At 35.9% G+C, this 18,130-nt stretch overlaps 1 protein-coding gene across 1 annotated transcript in view; it reads left to right on the top strand.

Annotated features, from left to right (window-relative positions):
• Positions 1-18,130, top strand: part of SLC41A2 (solute carrier family 41 member 2) — a 51,170-nt gene that overhangs the window by 11,051 nt on the left and 21,989 nt on the right. The window contains exons 5-7 of the mRNA XM_009646058.2: positions 1,567-1,713; positions 12,447-12,594; positions 14,019-14,098. Of these exons, the coding sequence (XP_009644353.1) occupies positions 1,567-1,713; positions 12,447-12,594; positions 14,019-14,098 (375 nt within the window). The remainder of the gene's footprint in view (positions 1-1,566; positions 1,714-12,446; positions 12,595-14,018; positions 14,099-18,130) is intronic.

Consider the following 18,130-nt stretch of genomic DNA (forward strand, 5'->3'; position numbering starts at 1 on the left):
ATATATTCTAACCCGGTGGAACTAAGTGAGCCTGGATGTTAGCTCAGCTGAATCCCTGGCTGTCCATGCTGCTTAAATGTTAGTTTGTGCTCTGCTTTGTATCTGAAGTGAACAAATTAGCTTGTTACATGAAGGATTTGGGCCAAGTTCAAGTCCCTCTCTACAAACAGTGCCAATGTCTATCTGGAGCCATATGGTGTGATGAATTCAATCTTCTCTTCCCAATTGTCAAGAAACATTTAACCATAAAAGGCGGTACTTAATTGACACGAGGGGGAGAAAAAAGTACTTCTACTTGTGACATATTCTTAATGAAGTCAGTACACAGTCAGTAGTTTTAATAATAGTAAGTCAAGTAAAATGTATAACTTCTTTTTTTTTTTTACTGATTTGATATGCTTACTTATGTGAAAATTACAAAGTCATTAAAGTTTTGCATGGAATTGAGAGCACACGCTTTTTTTTAGTGATTGCAAAGCCATTGAGTTTGATCATGCACAGAATTAAGAGCAGCAAGAGAACTGGGGAATATGAGTGCATTTTTTCCACTTGTCTTATATAATTTGGACAAGAAGAGAAACTTTTGTTGTTATCTGGTGATGAGCCAGCACAGGAAATTACTTTCTAAACTTTATCCTCCTACACGTGAAACAGGCGCTTTTGAAATATTGGGATTTTACAGGATCATTTCAGTTCTTTCTTTTGATAATTTAATGGAGTGTAACTCTTCAGGCAGTTTCTCTGAAAGTGAACTCCTAACCTGGCCTACAATTCATAATACTGCTAAAATACATGAAAACTATAATAGCAATTTTTCAAAAATTCTTTAAAATAAGTTAAAAGGTAGTATACACAGTTGAAGCTCTTGTGTGTATTATATGACGAGAGGGAAATTACTCAGGTTATGCCAAAGATGACTGTTAATAACAATGTGATTTTTATTTTTAGCAGACACTTGCATTCTGCAGAGAAATGCCTCTTATAAAGTTACTGTTGCTGTTTATAGGAAAAAAATAGAAACCAACATCCCTAATTTAAAATGTTTTAACTGTGTGGCAAGTAACATTTTTATATGTTGTCTTGTTTTTAATTTATGATGTAGCTTCTTGATGTTTGGTGCTAAGTCCATGGCTGGAAATCTTGCACAATATCAGATGTCAAAGTATTTAATCTTATGTTGTTTTCAGCCTAGTGTAATTTAAATTTCAGTCAGCTAAGGTTAATGGGGTGTAGAAATAATACACTGCATATTTTTTTCTTCAGAAAATGGCTGATTTACAATTTCAGTAGTGCTAATTCTAATCATAAGCAAAATAAGTCATTGTACAGAAGGTTCTTGATTATTTTGTGTATGCACTTATTGTATTTTTTTTAATATATAACCTCATTTTAAAAAATGGCTAAAACTTAAAAATACAGACATCAATCAGGTAGGAAGAACAATCATGCTGGGAAAAAAGCACTGACTTCATATTTATCAAGCTTGAAATTGCCATTATCTTGTAATTTTCTGTGGAGTTGCAACAGTAGATATGGTTACTGCACTGTCTTCTTTGTTGAATCTAGGTATAATAATGGTTGGAGTTATTGTTGGATCAAAGAAGACTGGTATTAATCCTGACAATGTTGCCACTCCTATAGCAGCAAGTTTTGGAGATCTTATCACTCTTGCTATACTAGCATGGATAAGTCAGGGTCTTTATACTTGCCTTGGTAAGTATTTTTCTAAGTGTGTCTGTCTCCCTTGGAACCTCTTTTGGGTTAGGAGGGTGGAGAGAAGGCAGGGAGGGAGAGGTTTAGAAAACCTTTTAGTTTGACTGACTTTTTTGTTGACATTGATGCTGTTGAATGATAAATCTTGTGTTGCAACACTATGTCATGATCTTTTCTTTTTCTTTTTTTAAGATTATATAAGTCACTAACCACAATCTTGGCACAATCTACTAACACCTGAAAGACTCTCACATATCACAGTCAATCTACATGTGAATTAGAAACTGTAGTTGCTGCATTTACTCTGCTTTCTTGGGGGGGAGGGGGAGAGAGAAGCTTTCTTTTCCAAATTTTCTTGAATGCCCACCCTTAAATCAAATATTTACATCCCAGAGCCCTTTTGAATTGTTCTCCTCTTGCTCTGAGGGGAAGGAGTTGATTTGGCTATCTTAATAAGCTGCTGAAAGAGAAGTTCTGCTTTGAGAACTTTTTTTTGTTAGAGTGTGGGTTTAGACACCATTTAAATATATCTTGAGCTGCAGCTATGCCCAGAAATCAAAGTAAGTATATTTAAGTACTTAGACTAACAACAGGAAGTCTACAACAGGTATGTATTCAAGGAAGTAAAGCCTGATTTTAGAGAGATTTGTGCTTTGTGATTGCTGTGACTTGTAAATATTACGCAAAGACTATTGTGAGTTTCCTTCTGACTCCTTCCAAGTGCTTTGCAGCTCCCATTGCAATACGTACTTGTTTCCTCATCTCCCATACTCCAGCTTCCAATACCAGTTTCCTCAGCTTTTTCCTATCTTGTTTCCCTCACAGTGTGACACTTCCATGTCTCCTCCCTGTTCTCTGTGCCTGTGCTTGATTTTACCAGCATTTCATTCCACTTTTCAGTAAACAAAGTAACCACTTCCAGCTTCTCCAAATAATGGCCCTGCTCTCTTCTGTTTTCTTTTGTTTTGTCTTTCAAATTTGGCGACTATATTTCAAACATACATCTGCTAATTCAGCTGTAGCTTTCTTCAGAACAGCAGTCCTGTCGTGAAAGATGAAAAAATGTATAACCACTCTGAATAGCTAAACAGCAAAGGAGATACCTTCTCTGACTACAGAGGGCAATGATCTAAGCCTTCTTCATGCATGAATTCTGCGTTTTGTTTTGTCTTTCAAATTTGGCAACTATATTTCAAACATACATCTGCTAATTCAGCTGTAGCTTTCTTCAGAACAGCAGTCCTGTCGTGAAAGATGAAAAAATGTATAACCACTCTGAATAGCTAAACAGCAAAGGAGATACCTTCTCTGACTACAGAGGGCAATGATCTAAGCCTTCTTCATGCATGAATTCTGCCTGGCTTCTTGATCGTAGTTTTTTACTGTTTGCTTATTTTCCTGCTAAGAACAATGAACAGGTGAATTACACGTAAACAACTCCAAACTAATTTCCTTATGAAAGACATTTTTTTTTTCAGTCTGCAATTCTTCTCATTTACCAGTTATTTGCCTGTTTCTATAGTCCCTTTGAAACTGTTCTTCTGATTTCTAGGACCTGTACTGTCTAAATCTTACTCTCTTAAAAGAGCAGACCACTGAAAGATGTCCATCATCACAATGTCTGCTAAAAATGAATATGTCTATAATATTATTAGAACCATGCTCAGATAGTAGCTGTTGTAATGAAATGCTTGATTGTCACAAAGGAGACAGGAGCTCTGAAAATGAGAATGAGGAACTCAAAAATCAGTCTTTTTCTTCCTGTTTCTTCATCTCCCCCATGAAGAAACAGAAAGTGTGAAAGCATTTTCTCACAGGTGGAGAAGAATGTTCAGAACAGTATTTAAAATTAAATTATTCCTGCAGCTGACTCCTTCCTTAGAAACTATTTAAAGTATATTGTGTTTTAAAAGACATAATTGTAGACAATTATAGTGTACCACAGGCCAAATTTAGTGTTGTCCATAATTGTTTTACCAGACATGTTGAGATATAGATATATATCACATATATTATTTACATATATGCTCATTGTTCAAGCCTTTTTATGTAAAAATTTGAGTTGTTCTGTGTATTACATCAGTCAGAAAAGCTATCTAATAAGACTCAAGCTACCTTGGTGTGATTTGCCATTTTGTTTCTTAGTTTTCAACTGAAGTTTTCATATTTTCAGTATTTGATTTTTCATTTTTAGAAAGTGTTGACATGATGTCAGAGTAAATGTATCAGTGTGCAATACAGCCATTTTTAATATTTTCTATATTTTAAAAAAACTTAAATGGTATTTTTTATTTCATAACTATATTTAAATAATTTATATTATATTCTAATAACTTATTTCTCAAATACTTCCTTTAGGTACTCCCTTTAAGGAAGGTTATTGACTTGCAGTGAAAAGAAAATTAGAAAATTAACCGTTGTGTTTTCTTTTCTCCTTATAAGAAGAACAGAGAAGAAGCTTCTGTTCTCATGAAATTTGGTGTCTCTAGCTAATGCCGGGACTAGGATAATAATTAGAGTTTAGTTCACTAGATACTGTTTATCTAGACTTACTGCTATGCCCAAAAGTCTTCCTAGACTGGAACATTGGGTTATTCTGCTTAAAATAGATTTCAGGTCCCAACAATTGTTATGTTGGACTGGAATTCAGTTCAAAATTAGGGTTTGTGCTAGTCAATGAAGTGCCAAGGAAGTTGGTGTACCAGCTAGATGGAAAGGAGTTAGCTAGGAGAGAGTTAGCTGGGATTATTGGCATATACTAGCTATCTGTGTAGGTGTGGAGTTTTATGGGTGTTGCCAAATCTGGGTTAACATGGAGATTAGATTTGCAGTTATGACTAAATTTATTCTGATCAGGACTGTGTCTGATTTAAAATAATTAATGCTAGACTTCAGGCTTTGAATGTTATTAGCAAGTATTTAAAATGAAGTTTTTCAGAAACTTATGCACTATAGGTCAAACTTCATTTTGGTTTTCAAAATTTTGCTTTGTAAACTACATTGTAATGAATAGGCCAGTGATTGATTTTTCATTTGTTTCCTAAATACTTTCCCTACAAGTTTTACTTTCTTATGTATTTGCATTATAATGTTCTCTATATAATTGCCTAAGTTGAAACCCTATGACTCAAAGACGTTAAATCATTAATACTGAGTCCTACTGTTTTTAAACAACTTCCTCTACTCCCTTTCTTTTTTTTTTCAGTTGTGTCCACTGGCAAAACTTAGTTACATGTGCTGGTATTTTAATTGTAGCTGGATTGTATTAGTAGCTACATTTGTCATTTGTAAATAAACAACATATATTACTTTGTGAATATATCTAGTACTGCTTCCTATGTTTTATGTAAATTTATATAAATTACAGATATGTTTCTTTTTTTTTAAAGGAGTAATTAATTACTGATAATATTTCAGTTTCTCCTAAAACATGCTTTTTTTTTTCTTTTTTTTTTTTTTTTGTAAATCTAAAAAATCCAAACAAAAACCACTCAACACCAAAAAGGAGATGGGGAAAGAAACTTGGACTTCTCTCTTGCTTTCACACATTTCCAGTAATTTACATCTCTAGTTACAGATGGCCTAACATACCTCAGAGGAATAAAAAAAGAATCGAGGCCAGTTTGAACTGATCCTTTGCTAATTCTACAGCTGTCATGGCCACTCACCTTTTAGTTGGCCACTGTAGCTGTAAAGCAGATCCCACACGTGTAGGGGGAAGAATTAGTGCACTCAAGTACAATTCTAAGAGTTACTCCCAATTTTCTTTCTATATGGTGTCATGAATGAATCTGTGAATCCTGCTAACTACGCCAATTTGTTGCGAATGAGTGATTTTACACAATTTGATTTAGTAGCAGTTTAGAATTTATTTGTGCCTTTACAGCAAATCACAGGATTGGATTGTGACGTTTTAATTGCACTCAATCACCAGTCGATTAATAAACTGGTTTGACAAAATTTTTTTTAATTAAAAAAGCAACTTAGTTAAAGATTCAAAAATGGCAACATTCACTCTATTACTGCATGGAAGAAGTACACAAAGGAAAATTAAGTTACGCTCGAGTTAGAATGATTCACAGAGAGACCACGGATGCAGAGAATAAGGAGGACCCTCCTGTTGAGTCAGAAGTTTCAGAGTAGCCCCCCTTGCTTTCTAAACTTCTCAGAGAGGAGTCTAAGTGCAGCTAGGCTCAGACTTGGTCAACGGTTTATGTTGAAGGATAATATATGTCTAGCAGCAGCCTAAGGTTTATTCAGTTTTAAGGTGGACCACAAGATTTTTAGCAGAACTTAATCATGGATGAAATTAACGTTCACAGAGTCAATTACAATCATGACAGACTCACTTTGTAATCAAATCACACGTTTACAGATTACTTAAATTGATTCACACGTGCATACACATAGACATGATTATTTTTATGTTTTTTATATATATATATATTTATATATATGTGTATATATATAAAGGTATAGCTGTTAAAAATTCCCCTCAAGTTCAGTGAAATATTCACATCAAATGTCTCAACATTTCTCAACAGGCGAGGGTTGAGCCTCAAGAGTGAAGGGTTTCAGCCCAGGCTCCACTGTTGATCTTCAGTGATGGACCTCCAATTTTTGCAAACTTGAGAGTTTGCGAGCTCTGAGAACCACCCCACTCAGAGGGAGATGCTGGTTGCAGCCTGCTGCGGTCCAGGAGAGCTCAAAAGGCCTCACTTAGGACCGCTGTTTACAGGGTCGTGAGATGATTGGGTTTAGCCATTAGTAAATTTTCATCCTGACCACAGTCTGGTCGGTAATTACTGGAATTCCAATAACAATGGTACCGCTTTGCTTGGGTTACGACCCAGGTGAGGCATGTTCCAAGGCTGTCAGGGGATAACTGATTATTCCTGTTCTCACTCCCTGCCTGACCAGTCAACCAGTGTTTCTAGTACAGACAGTGCCGCTCCCTGCCTCAGCCTCATAGGAGTTCCTGGTACGGTTAAGGGGAGCTTAACTGTCCAACTCATTACACAAAGGCCAAGGTCTGGCGGGAATTCCTGACATTGTAAAGTGGTCCAGGAGAAAAAAGTGGGAGGGGATGCACCACCACATATGGTCTTCTGGAAATACTTCTCTTTTGGTGATATATGTAATTGTCTAGTGACCGCTAAAATAGCTGCTTCTGCTCTTTATAATTTTTCAATGTCTTTGTATTTCTTTCTCTTTGGAAACAGAGAGTCTTTCTAAAGTAAGAACATACCACAAAGCCCTTGGAAATGTGTGGTTTCCAAGATGCATGTAATTTGAACTATGAAATAGTAACAAGGAATAAAAGTATGGAGTAGCTTCAGCTCAGGAGAGGTATATAAAATTGTGAATGGCAGGGAAGAGACATTCAGAAGATGATTAGGCAACAAGTTAAAAAAAAGTTAAACTTTTCACACAATATGTGATTGGGATGTGGAACTTACTGCCATAGTGTGTTAAGAGGACCAAAGTGATTTTAGAAAATTATTTAGATAAATTAATCAGAGAAGAATCCATTGAGGAGTATTGAACAGACAGATGCAGACAGAAACTTGAGTGATGAAATTCCTGAGGCAGACAGCAGCGGAAGCTGGCAGAGCACACTGGAAGAAGCATCACTCTAAATTTGTCATTTTCTTTTATTCTTTCCACAAGCCTGAACTATTGACCATAGTCAGACACAGGATACTGGACTTGCTGAGCCCTTTGGCCTCACCCAGCACAGACGTACTTATATTCTTTCTGTCATTTCCCTGCTTTCTCAGTGCTAGAATAACAAGCACAATGGGAATGTTATAAAGAAACCCACAGTTTATGGGCTAGTAGTGAAGCAGGTGGGATTCACCTCTGAACTGTATTCGGGATTAACTATTTTTCCCTATGATTTATTAGCCTAACTACTCAAATGTACTGAAACAAAAGTGACAGTTGCTAGCTTCTCTCAGCATCGGAAGAGTGTTTTCAGATAACAAGACATGGGGGAAATTATTTATGTACAAGCTTTATGTTTGTCTATAACAGAGCTGTACAGCTGTGCTCAGCCTTTGGTTTGATATAATGCTTCATGGCATAGCCAGAAGAGGCAGGGAAAAAGGACCATAGCATTTTTACCTAGGCTAGGGACAAATGAAACAACTTGTTTGATCACCATCATACATATAATTTCTTGAAAGTTCATCCAAGTGTTTTAAAAATAATGGCAAAGCCATCAAAGATGGGGATTTACACAGCAAAATTTAACTGCTCTTTATGTCTTCACAATTAAAAGAACTGTATCTGTGAATCGTTGTTAAATAGCTGGGGGAAAGCACTAGAGGGCTCCCCAGGACCGCCGCTGGGACCCGGCTCCAGTTCCTCCATCAGAAAATGGGGAATGCTCTGGAATAGAAAGACCCAGTATATTAAATTCTGGAGGTCCGTGTTGCTTGTCATTTGTCAGTAATGATCTGAAGACTTCATTTAAAGCTTTCATTTTTTCTCACAGAACGTGGCTTAAATATATGCAGTTATCTCTCGTGCATGTTGGATCTGGGTTGAGAAGATGAATTGTGTTATTCACATTATTATTTTCAGGTTCCTACCAGTTACTTTGAAGTAGTATATTTCCAATTTACCTCTAATTCCTACTAGAGGTTGCATTGTTTTCAGGGGCACTGCACTGAACGGTATGTCACAGTAGATACCCTGAACAAGGAGTAAAAATACATTAAGCATCTGAGTTCTCCGAACTAGAAGATTAATTTATATCACTGTTTATTAAGGGCATGAGAGCTTAAAGTAAATGAAGATTAGTAAGGACTCAGTTGAGAACCTTGTCTCTTTCCTCTTCCCTCCTTCCTTTTTTAATTTAAAGTCACAGTCAGAAGTTCATTGAAGAGTTGAGTGCTTTTAGGAGTTGATCTTCCACTGTCAGATGGTACAAATTCTATAGCAGAGCCAGGTTGAGCAAGATTCCTTTTGCCATGTAAGCTACCTGCTATAAATCTATCACAAATGGAGTGGTGAGCCCTGAAAAGAGGAGTAATTTATTCTCTCTTCCCATTCTCCAACTATTGTAGAATACATTTTCTTCTTCTGTGAATCAAGTATGAGAAGGAAGATGGCCCACCCTTCCTTAAAAGATGCATCTTGAGGTTAATGTCTTTTTAGATTCTTATAGTAAGGTGTAGATCTTCCATAGCTTAAAAAAAAAAAAAAGTCCTGCACTCTGTTCCCAAGAGTTAGGCTGGAGCTGAGTAGTTTCATGGGTCCTCTAGGTAACTGGCATCTATCATTGCTCACTTGTGACAGATTCTGTAATATAATTGGAAACTATTAATTGCTTCTATAGTTCTGGTTTTAATTAAACTTAATAGGCAGTAGAATTTTGAGTTCTCGTAGGAAGCAGCTGCCTTGCCTTAATTTTTACATCATCTTTGCATTAAAAAACTCAGGTAGGGTGAATTTCAGTTGTCTGGTCTAAAACTTGTAAACAGACTAATATGCATACCTCATTTCCTCCTTATTTAGCAGCATGGGTATGGTTGGTGGTCTATTTATTCATTTATTTACCATTCACTCTAGCACTTTAGAACAGAGAATCCCAATAAAGTGCTAGTATATTATCATAGCAGAAGGTTTTTTTAAAAAATAATCTAAGCTCTGGCTGTGTCCTGAGCTACTCCTGGCTTTCATTCTTCTTAAGAAGAAACTTATGACAGTATTGCAACAATGAGGTAGCTTTTACGGTCCAGTTTATGTCCAACTCCATCTAAAGGACTTGCATATAAACCCTATTTTGTAGGTTTTCTATGTACTTTTCTCCGCAGTAAAATTAAGACATTTATACACATTAAAATGTTGAACAACAAGGCCAAAAAATTTAACTCCTCTTGCTGTTGACTCAGAGAAACAAAGCTAGGCCATTGCTGTGTAGTCTTAAAAGTCCTGTCTTAGTGTGTAAAAAACCCACTGTCTGCATTTTGTTTCATGTCATTGTCTTTTATATCACTATGCACTTTGGTTTTATTGCTATAAAACACATATTCACCCCCTTGAAAGTTCATCTAACTTTTGCTTTGTTTGCTGTAAAAATGACACCTTGTGTCATTTTGTGAATGCATGTTTCCTTTTTTGACTGTAGCTGCTGTTAACTACCTTAAAATGTGTCAAATTCAACTAGTGAAAGGTTTGATAATCAGCCATAGGTTAGTCATGTTTTCTAAGATTTGTAAAGCTGCCCTTGCTTTTGGCTACTTGCTGATTTCTGGAATGATCCTGTTGCACTGCAGATGTAAATGATATTTATTTTGGTTAAAATTCATGAGTCATTATACACTAGCGAGACTCTCTTCTCATTTTTTTTCCATTTTTTTTAAACTTCTTACAAAGCATTTCTGTGGCAGGATGACATGTGTATGTATATTTTATATTTTACATTATTATTATTTATTTAGAAGTTGTCTATTAAATAATTCTAGGTTAGTATTCATTGTTCATTGGCTTGACTGATTTCAGTTTTATCTATGTGTGCTTTTTTTTTCCCCAGAAGAAAGGAATTATATACTTTATTTATTTTTAGTGTTCTTCATAATTCTTGGGCTACGTTCCTGGACTAGCTCTCCAAGCTTGGAGGCTGGTGCAGGTAGTTAAGTACTCTCCCTTTTTTCATGAACACATTCTAACAAGTTCTTTAAGTTGTTAGTGGGAATAAAAAAGAAATTATTGTAAAAGACATACTTTTTCTGAACTTTTATTTCCTTTCCTGTGTTGGTAGGAGCCCTGTAATAAAGAGTACAGTGGGCTAATAGTTGATGTACAAGTGTAAGAATTTCAAAAATCAGTGATTAATTAGGGTAATGCTGGTCATCGCATCTGTATTTTGCTGTTCAATGTTTGTTTGCAACAGAGGATCTTTGCCAACCAGCAGACTTTACCTTTTAATAAAATTGGCAACCTCTCCAAAAATGTGCCAAAGACTTTGAATTTATTTTGTGCCCTTTTATATTTTTCTAAAAATACTACATTAGAGCTATTCTCTCATTCTGACCTTTAAATCACTTCTTGGGCATCTGGTACATGCTAATGCCTCACCTTGGTTCTATATGAGAGGAACAGACAGAGAAGGAGAAAGAAAAAGTAGCAGGAATACAGTATGATTTGTGTCCTGAGGGGGAAAAAAAAAAGAGAAGGGAAAAAAGAGAGAGGAAAAGGAGGGAAGTTTCAAAATTTAAAATAAATAGATGTAGAATGAATGATGCCTTTCCATGTGACCAATTTTAGTGTCTTTTTTACTGAGTTTGATAAAACAAAACCGTAATTATCAAATAAAGAAATCATGTATTGTGTGTACTCTTTTGAGTAAGACCTTTTTACATAGGGCCTGCCTCTTAGTTCACAAAAAGAGGAAGAAAAAACATGCCACAAAGGAAGGAGGCATTAATATACTGTAGAATAGTTAGATGAGGAAAGGAAAAAAAAAAATTCTCTTTTGGGCTTTGTCTCATTCTAGTAGCTTTCTACTTTTAGCTTACACAGTAAAAAGTATCTTACTATCTTTTCACTGGCTCTGCTGCAGAGGTTGTTACTAGTCTACCAGTCAATGCAGAAGGATAGTAACTTCTAAAAACACTACAGCCATTTTTCCAGGAGTAATTATAGGTCCACCAAGATAACATCAAAGTAGTAATTGCTTGAATTTGCAGCCTTTGTAATAAGCTGTAATACATGGCTGAGAATACTTTTTTATGTACTAAACATTCTTCTTTGGTAAAGTGTTTGTGTGTTCTACATTAACTACTTCAACCTGTTGATTTAAAGTGTATTTTGCATTAAGACTTGTCCAAATTCTGAAAGTTTAGACAAAATGTATTTAACATTAAAAACATGACCACATTTCTCATAAAACGAAATATATGTAAAAGTGGCATGTTTGCATAGTTTATATATATTTGCCATTAGGATAAATTTTCCATTATTTACCTTACTGTTGAATTAGGAAGTCTTGGATCACTGTAACAGCTTCTGTGTGGATAGGATTATAAAACCAAGTAACCTGAAAAAAATAGTATTCTTTCTGTGGAGGCAGCCATTTGCCTTAGTAGCTCAGCTTTATGGTGGTACTCACTGGTGTCTGCTGTTGTGTTCCTATGAAATATGATGCAGTTCTGATGGACAGTGCAATCAGCAGAATTGTGGCTGCGAATTTTCAGATTCAGACTGGTTGTAAAACAACTGAGCTGCTGATACAAATGTCTCAGTATTACACATTGTGCTTGCATCATTTTAGATACGCTATTTCTGGGAAGATTACCATATTATCTGTGCTTTGGAAAGAAGGGGGTGTACATATACTATGACTTTGTGTATAAACAAAGTACATTTTCAATATGTTCAGTTTCTTTTTTTTAGTAGATATGTTATGAAATAATGTTTTATATTCCACATCCTTTTTATCATAAAGTATCATACAAAAATCCTCTTCAAAACTCTTACTTCGCAGAGATAGTTCTGTCCTTGAGAAGATGGGAGACAGTGATCACAGATGGCAGATGTTAACAATCTTATTTAGTGCAGTAGTTGAAACTTTAGGTACAGTAGTGATAAAGACTATTAAAATTCCTCAACTGCATGAGGTAGATTATAATTTATTTTAGGGTTGTAAATAAGGAGAAACTTACAGGAATGTCTTGAAAGTAAACCAGGTTTTTTTGGGTTTTTTTTCTATATTATTATTTCAGAGACATATTACTATGTATCTCCTTTGGTTGGTGCCTTTTTTTTGGCTCTGACTCCGATGGGGATTGTCATAGCTGCCAAACACCCAGCTACCAGAACTGTTCTCCATTCAGGATGGGAGCCTGTTATAACTGCCATGGTTATAAGCAGGTAAGTCTACTTGTCTTGCTTCGTCTTGATAGTCACCCTGTGTCTCTATATAACTTATTTAACACTAGATTGTACTTAACAGGAACATTTAAGGAGCCTCTAGAATGTAGAGTGTGAATAAGCTGGTGTCTGCTGTTGTGTTCCTATGAAATATGATGCAGTTCTGATGGACAGTGCAATCAGCAGAATTGTGGCTGCGAATTTTCAGATTCAGACTGGTTGTAAAACAACTGAGCTGCTGATACAAATGTCTCAGTATTACACATTGTGCTTGCATCATTTTAGATACGCTATTTCTGGGAAGATTACCATATTATCTGTGCTTTGGAAAGAAGGGGGTGTACATATACTATGACTTTGTGTATAAACAAAGTACATTTTCAATATGTTCAGTTTCTTTTTTTTAGTAGATATGTTATGAAATAATGTTTTATATTCCACATCCTTTTTATCATAAAGTATCATACAAAAATCCTCTTCAAAACTCTTACTTCGCAGAGATAGTTCTGTCCTTGAGAAGATGGGAGACTGATCACAGATGGCAGATGTTAACAATCTTATTTAGTGCAGTAGTTGAAACTTTAGGTACAGTAGTGATAAAGACTATTAAAATTCCTCAACTGCATGAGGTAGATTATAATTTATTTTAGGGTTGTAAATAAGGAGAAACTTACAGGAATGTCTTGAAAGTAAACCAGGTTTTTTTGGGTTTTTTTTCTATATTATTATTTCAGAGACATATTACTATGTATCTCCTTTGGTTGGTGCCTTTTTTTTGGCTCTGACTCCGATGGGGATTGTCATAGCTGCCAAACACCCAGCTACCAGAACTGTTCTCCATTCAGGATGGGAGCCTGTTATAACTGCCATGGTTATAAGCAGGTAAGTCTACTTGTCTTGCTTCGTCTTGATAGTCACCCTGTGTCTCTATATAACTTATTTAACACTAGATTGTACTTAACAGGAACATTTAAGGAGCCTCTAGAATGTAGAGTGTGAATAAACTTTAATCTTCCCAAAACAAGGAATTTAGAAATGTAAGTGACGGGTGGGAATGAGTGGGGCCTCCCCAATAGTTGCCAGCAGTAGCCTGTGGCAACGACCGAGCAGAATTGTGCAGCATCAAATGAATGAAATCGTGAGGTATTAATCTCCCTATTTAGTCAAATGAAAACCATTAACCTAAAAAGTGGATTGATTGGCTGAAATTCTATCATCTTTGTTATACAGTAAGTCAATTTTAATACTTAAATAACTATAGTGATGTTACTCTGTAGCTGAGAACGAGATGATGGCAGACGGGAAGATGAACTGAGAAGAAAATTGTGGCTTGAAGATGTTCTAAGACAGATTGATAAAAAGTTTTGAAATACTCATTAATGTAACTTCTTGCCTTATTCTAAATATTGTACTTTGTTTTTCAGTATTGGTGGCCTTATTCTGGACACAACTGTATCCGATCCTAACTTAGTTGGAATTGTTGTTTATACCCCTGTAATTAATGGTAAGACTCTGACAGGATTGTGTATCAATTGATATACTTCAGTTTGAGAAAAGTCTATTACACTAAATTTCTGTTATGCTAATTAGTGTCTGGTATATTAATTTCAAGTTTTGATTTTGATGTCAACAGTTGTTTATTTGAACACCTAAGGAGTGCTTCCTGATCTTATTTACTACCACTTACCATTAAAACATGATAGAGAATGTGAGAAATTGGAACCTGAAGTATGCATTAAGAAACTGAAAGTGTAAATATTGAAATAGTATATTCAATTTCTAAAATGATCAAATATTATATTGAAATGGTTACAGCTGAGCAAAATGTAGATAAAATTTTATTTCAAAGGGTTTTCTTATGAATATCCAAGGACAATTTTTCAAAACAGAAATTTACTCTTTACATGTAATGTACATAGATAAAAGAACTAACAGGGATGCTACAGGCAAGTAAATAGATTTCTCAAGAAAAATGTGTGTTGTTTCCCATGCTTGGTATGCATTTTCCAGGTGTGTAAGAATGTATTTGTGAAAATTTGGTCCTTAAGTTACGTGTTCTACGATAACAAGGCAAATTTTATAACAACAGTTAGTATCTTATTAGACTGATGCAATTTGAAAAGGCTTATTTTTTCCCAATACCAGATCTGTTCCCACTTTATTGCTGCCTATCTGTTCTTTTCCCCTTTTGTATTTCTCCATTTGATTTCTTACATTATTTTGTATTTTTATGTATTGTTGATTTTTAAACCATTTCTCCAATTACCAAGATGATTCTGACTTCTAATTTTTGGCTTACAAAGTGCTTTTGACTTAACTTGGCTTTTGCAAATTCCATATAGGTATATTCTGTTCTGTTTTCTAAGCTATCAATTAAATGAATTATGACCACTTGTTTTCCACCTTGATAATAAAATGTTAATATGGACACTGAGTTTTAGTTTTGAACCACGTTGCTCTCATATAATTATTTTTCCAAAGGTTGCTAATGGAAATGTAGCATGGAATAGCTCCAAAACATTTTGATAAGCTTTACTACAGTTGAGAGTTAGTGTATCTATTGCTGCGATCATTGGGCGAGATGTTCAGTTACAGGAGGAAGTTGTATTATTTTGACAGAAGCACGTTCTTGGCAAATTCATGTTAGCTCCTGTTTTACAGCTTTCATATCTTCTAGATGCTTATAAATTGTCTTTTTAATAATTGGTTCTAATGCTTATGTATGAATATAAATTTCACTGATATACAGATTCCCCAGATCATCCTTTTTGGCCCTTGTTAAAGATATATTTTCTGTTTTCCTGATTAGAGCCCTCTGGTATTCTCTAACCTCCAAGGTAATCAGTTTGCAAAAAATTATCACTGATAATTCATGGATTGTTTATCTAGCTCTCTAAGGATGCACTAAATTTAACTTACCCTCAGGCCCTAATACTTACCAGTTTGCGATCAGATATCACCATTTTTATGAAGGCAGTAGACAAAAGGAACTGAGCGTTTCAATCTTCCATAGAGCATGTTGCATGTTCTTATTCCCATTAAGGTTCTAGATTTCCTTTCTTCTTACTTTTAATATGAAGCATTTCTGTGTTGCCACTTGTGTTCCTTGCTATCTGTAAATTGATTTTTACACTTCAGCCTTTATGCTTCCTTGCCGTGCCTTGCCTTTATATTAGTTTGAAATTGCAAGTACTTGCATCTACCTTTTGTGTGTTTCCATTTTGATTTCCAGATACCTAAAGAGCAGGACAGACATGCTGGTCTTCAACTTTTTTCTGCTTTAGATCTGTAACTTTTCTTATAATAGTCCCTTTTGGTAACCTCCTGTATTTGCTTCCTAAGAGAAGAGGATTGTCTTTTTAGGCAGGTGTACCCAAGCCAGGACTCTTACCAGTGGTCCTGCTTCCCTAGATGACGTCCCTTGGTTACAAAAGCCAGCAACTGTCTAGTGACTGTTTCTTACTGTTTCCCCATAGCTTCTATTTCTGCTCCAGTACAGTACCAGAATACTTCTGGATTTTCTCTAGACTCACTTATTCTCTATAGACTCACTTATTCTAGACTTGCTACCCTTCAATGGGTACAGGTCTCATGGGCCTCAGGTCTCAAGGCCTCATGCTTCTACCAGATGTTGTAATGATGATGGTCTTTCACCCTGTAGCAGTTCTGGACTGCTCTTGTAAGTGGAACTATGTATCCTATTCAAGGTAATTTTCTTTCACAGAAATTAGCTGTGAAACTTGGATTGCCTGTGTGTTTACATTTTACCTTTTTAAAATTTTTAGCTAATGATTGGGCTTAAGTAAATAATTTTAATTGCTAAGAATGACAGCTTACTAGAAACATGCCTGTAGAGAAAAGGGTAAATGTACCACTTTGTTTCTTACTTTCTTTCATAAGCTTATCAATAGAATTAAGGTAATGCGCATACATTCTTTTGAACTATCTTTAGAGAAGAACTAGCCAAAAGCTATACATAGCCCTGGATGATTAGCTGACAGGTCAAAAGATCCTTGAAGAATTAGGCAGGTGGAAGAGAGGGAAAGCTGGGGCTATTGGACCAGGCTGGGAGGTAAAGAGTCCTTCAAGAAGGCAGGGACAGCAAAAGGCATGCCTGTGGCTGTGGCAGTCCCACAGTGGTCCTGTGGTGATGATTCCTGTGATGATTGTAGCACCCGCATTCAAAATGTTGCTTTTTCATGGAAAGTTTTGTATTCCTAGACTGTTCTTAGCCTTTGTCATCCGCCCCCTAGACTACTGTGCAATGCCTGAGAATGTTATTTTCCAAGCCACACCAGGTGTCTTACTCCATTGTTCATCTGGATTTTTCTTGCTTCGCTCCTTTTCTTGTTATGTGTAAAGCAGTCTTTTCCCAGCTCTCAAAGTTTAAACTTCTTCAGTGACTAGTAATGGACCATCAGCCAGTTGTTTATAGTCCTGTGTCTGTATTTTCAGGACCTTTGCTATTATCCCAAATTTAAACTCTACATTGTAAGAAGAGAAACCTCATACCAAGCTCCATTTTGGAGCTCTTAACAAGCTCACAACAAGCTTAATAGGCCAAGACTAGAGTCTTGCAATGGTAGTGTAAGGTAAAGTTAGCCTAAGGCTCATGGCCTGTTATTACCAATAGCAATAATGCTTTGCAGTGCCACTGGGCAACAACAGAAGCAGTAAGGAATTCTGGTTTTCCCTCAACCACAAAAGAGCAGAGGGGCTTGATGTGTAAGTGTTGTAAGTGCTTGTGCTAACCTCCTCAACCCTCAGAATTCTAAGGATTGAGGTATTACTATGGGAAAATGTAGAGAAAATATGTTCTGTGTAGAGGATGCAGAGTGGGCCTGTTTTGCAGTACACCTCCTGGAAAAGGAAATTGTAGGTAGGTGATTTTTTTGGTTGCTGTTAGATTAGCCTCTCCTGGGTTTCATAATTCTACTGGCACCTTTTGATATTGCTGGTCAGTATAGTGTAGTAAACTGGAGTTTAGGAAATCTTTCAGTTAAAAAAGCACATCTGTTGACGTTCATTTACTGACATAAAAGGTGTGCTAGACCACTTAACAGATGGCTTTTTAAATATTACTGTTGCAGAAAGCTTTCTCTACCAGTGCTTTCCTGGCCTTGGAATTCTCATTGTAAGCCTAAGTAGTGAAAGGAGCTGAGGGTTTTCCCCTCAAAATGCTTTTCCAATGACTTTTGTCTTACCTTAAAGTTTGTTGCTCTTATGACACAGAAAACCTGAAAGAAACCAGGGAAAGCTGAAAGAAATACTGTAATCTATTGGGATTGTGTCCAGCCAAAATTTGGAAACAGTATAAATTTGTCCAGGATTTCAAGCTGTCACTGTTTTTTTCAGTGCCAGATGCTGTATCTCAAAATACTGAACAGCATGCACTGCAAAGTTGTCAGGTGTTAGGCTTACTGTCTGTGCCATTGAGTGGCTTTCAACCTGGTCCTGTCTAGATGGTTTGCATATTCTTAGATGTGAGACAAGTTACTCTCATCACATATGTTACAGTGTGGAGCCATAAATCTTT

Source organism: Egretta garzetta, unplaced genomic scaffold (assembly GCF_000687185.1).
Source record: "Egretta garzetta isolate BGI_Z169 unplaced genomic scaffold, ASM68718v1 scaffold159, whole genome shotgun sequence".
In the NCBI taxonomy this organism is placed as follows: Eukaryota; Metazoa; Chordata; class Aves; order Pelecaniformes; family Ardeidae; genus Egretta; species Egretta garzetta.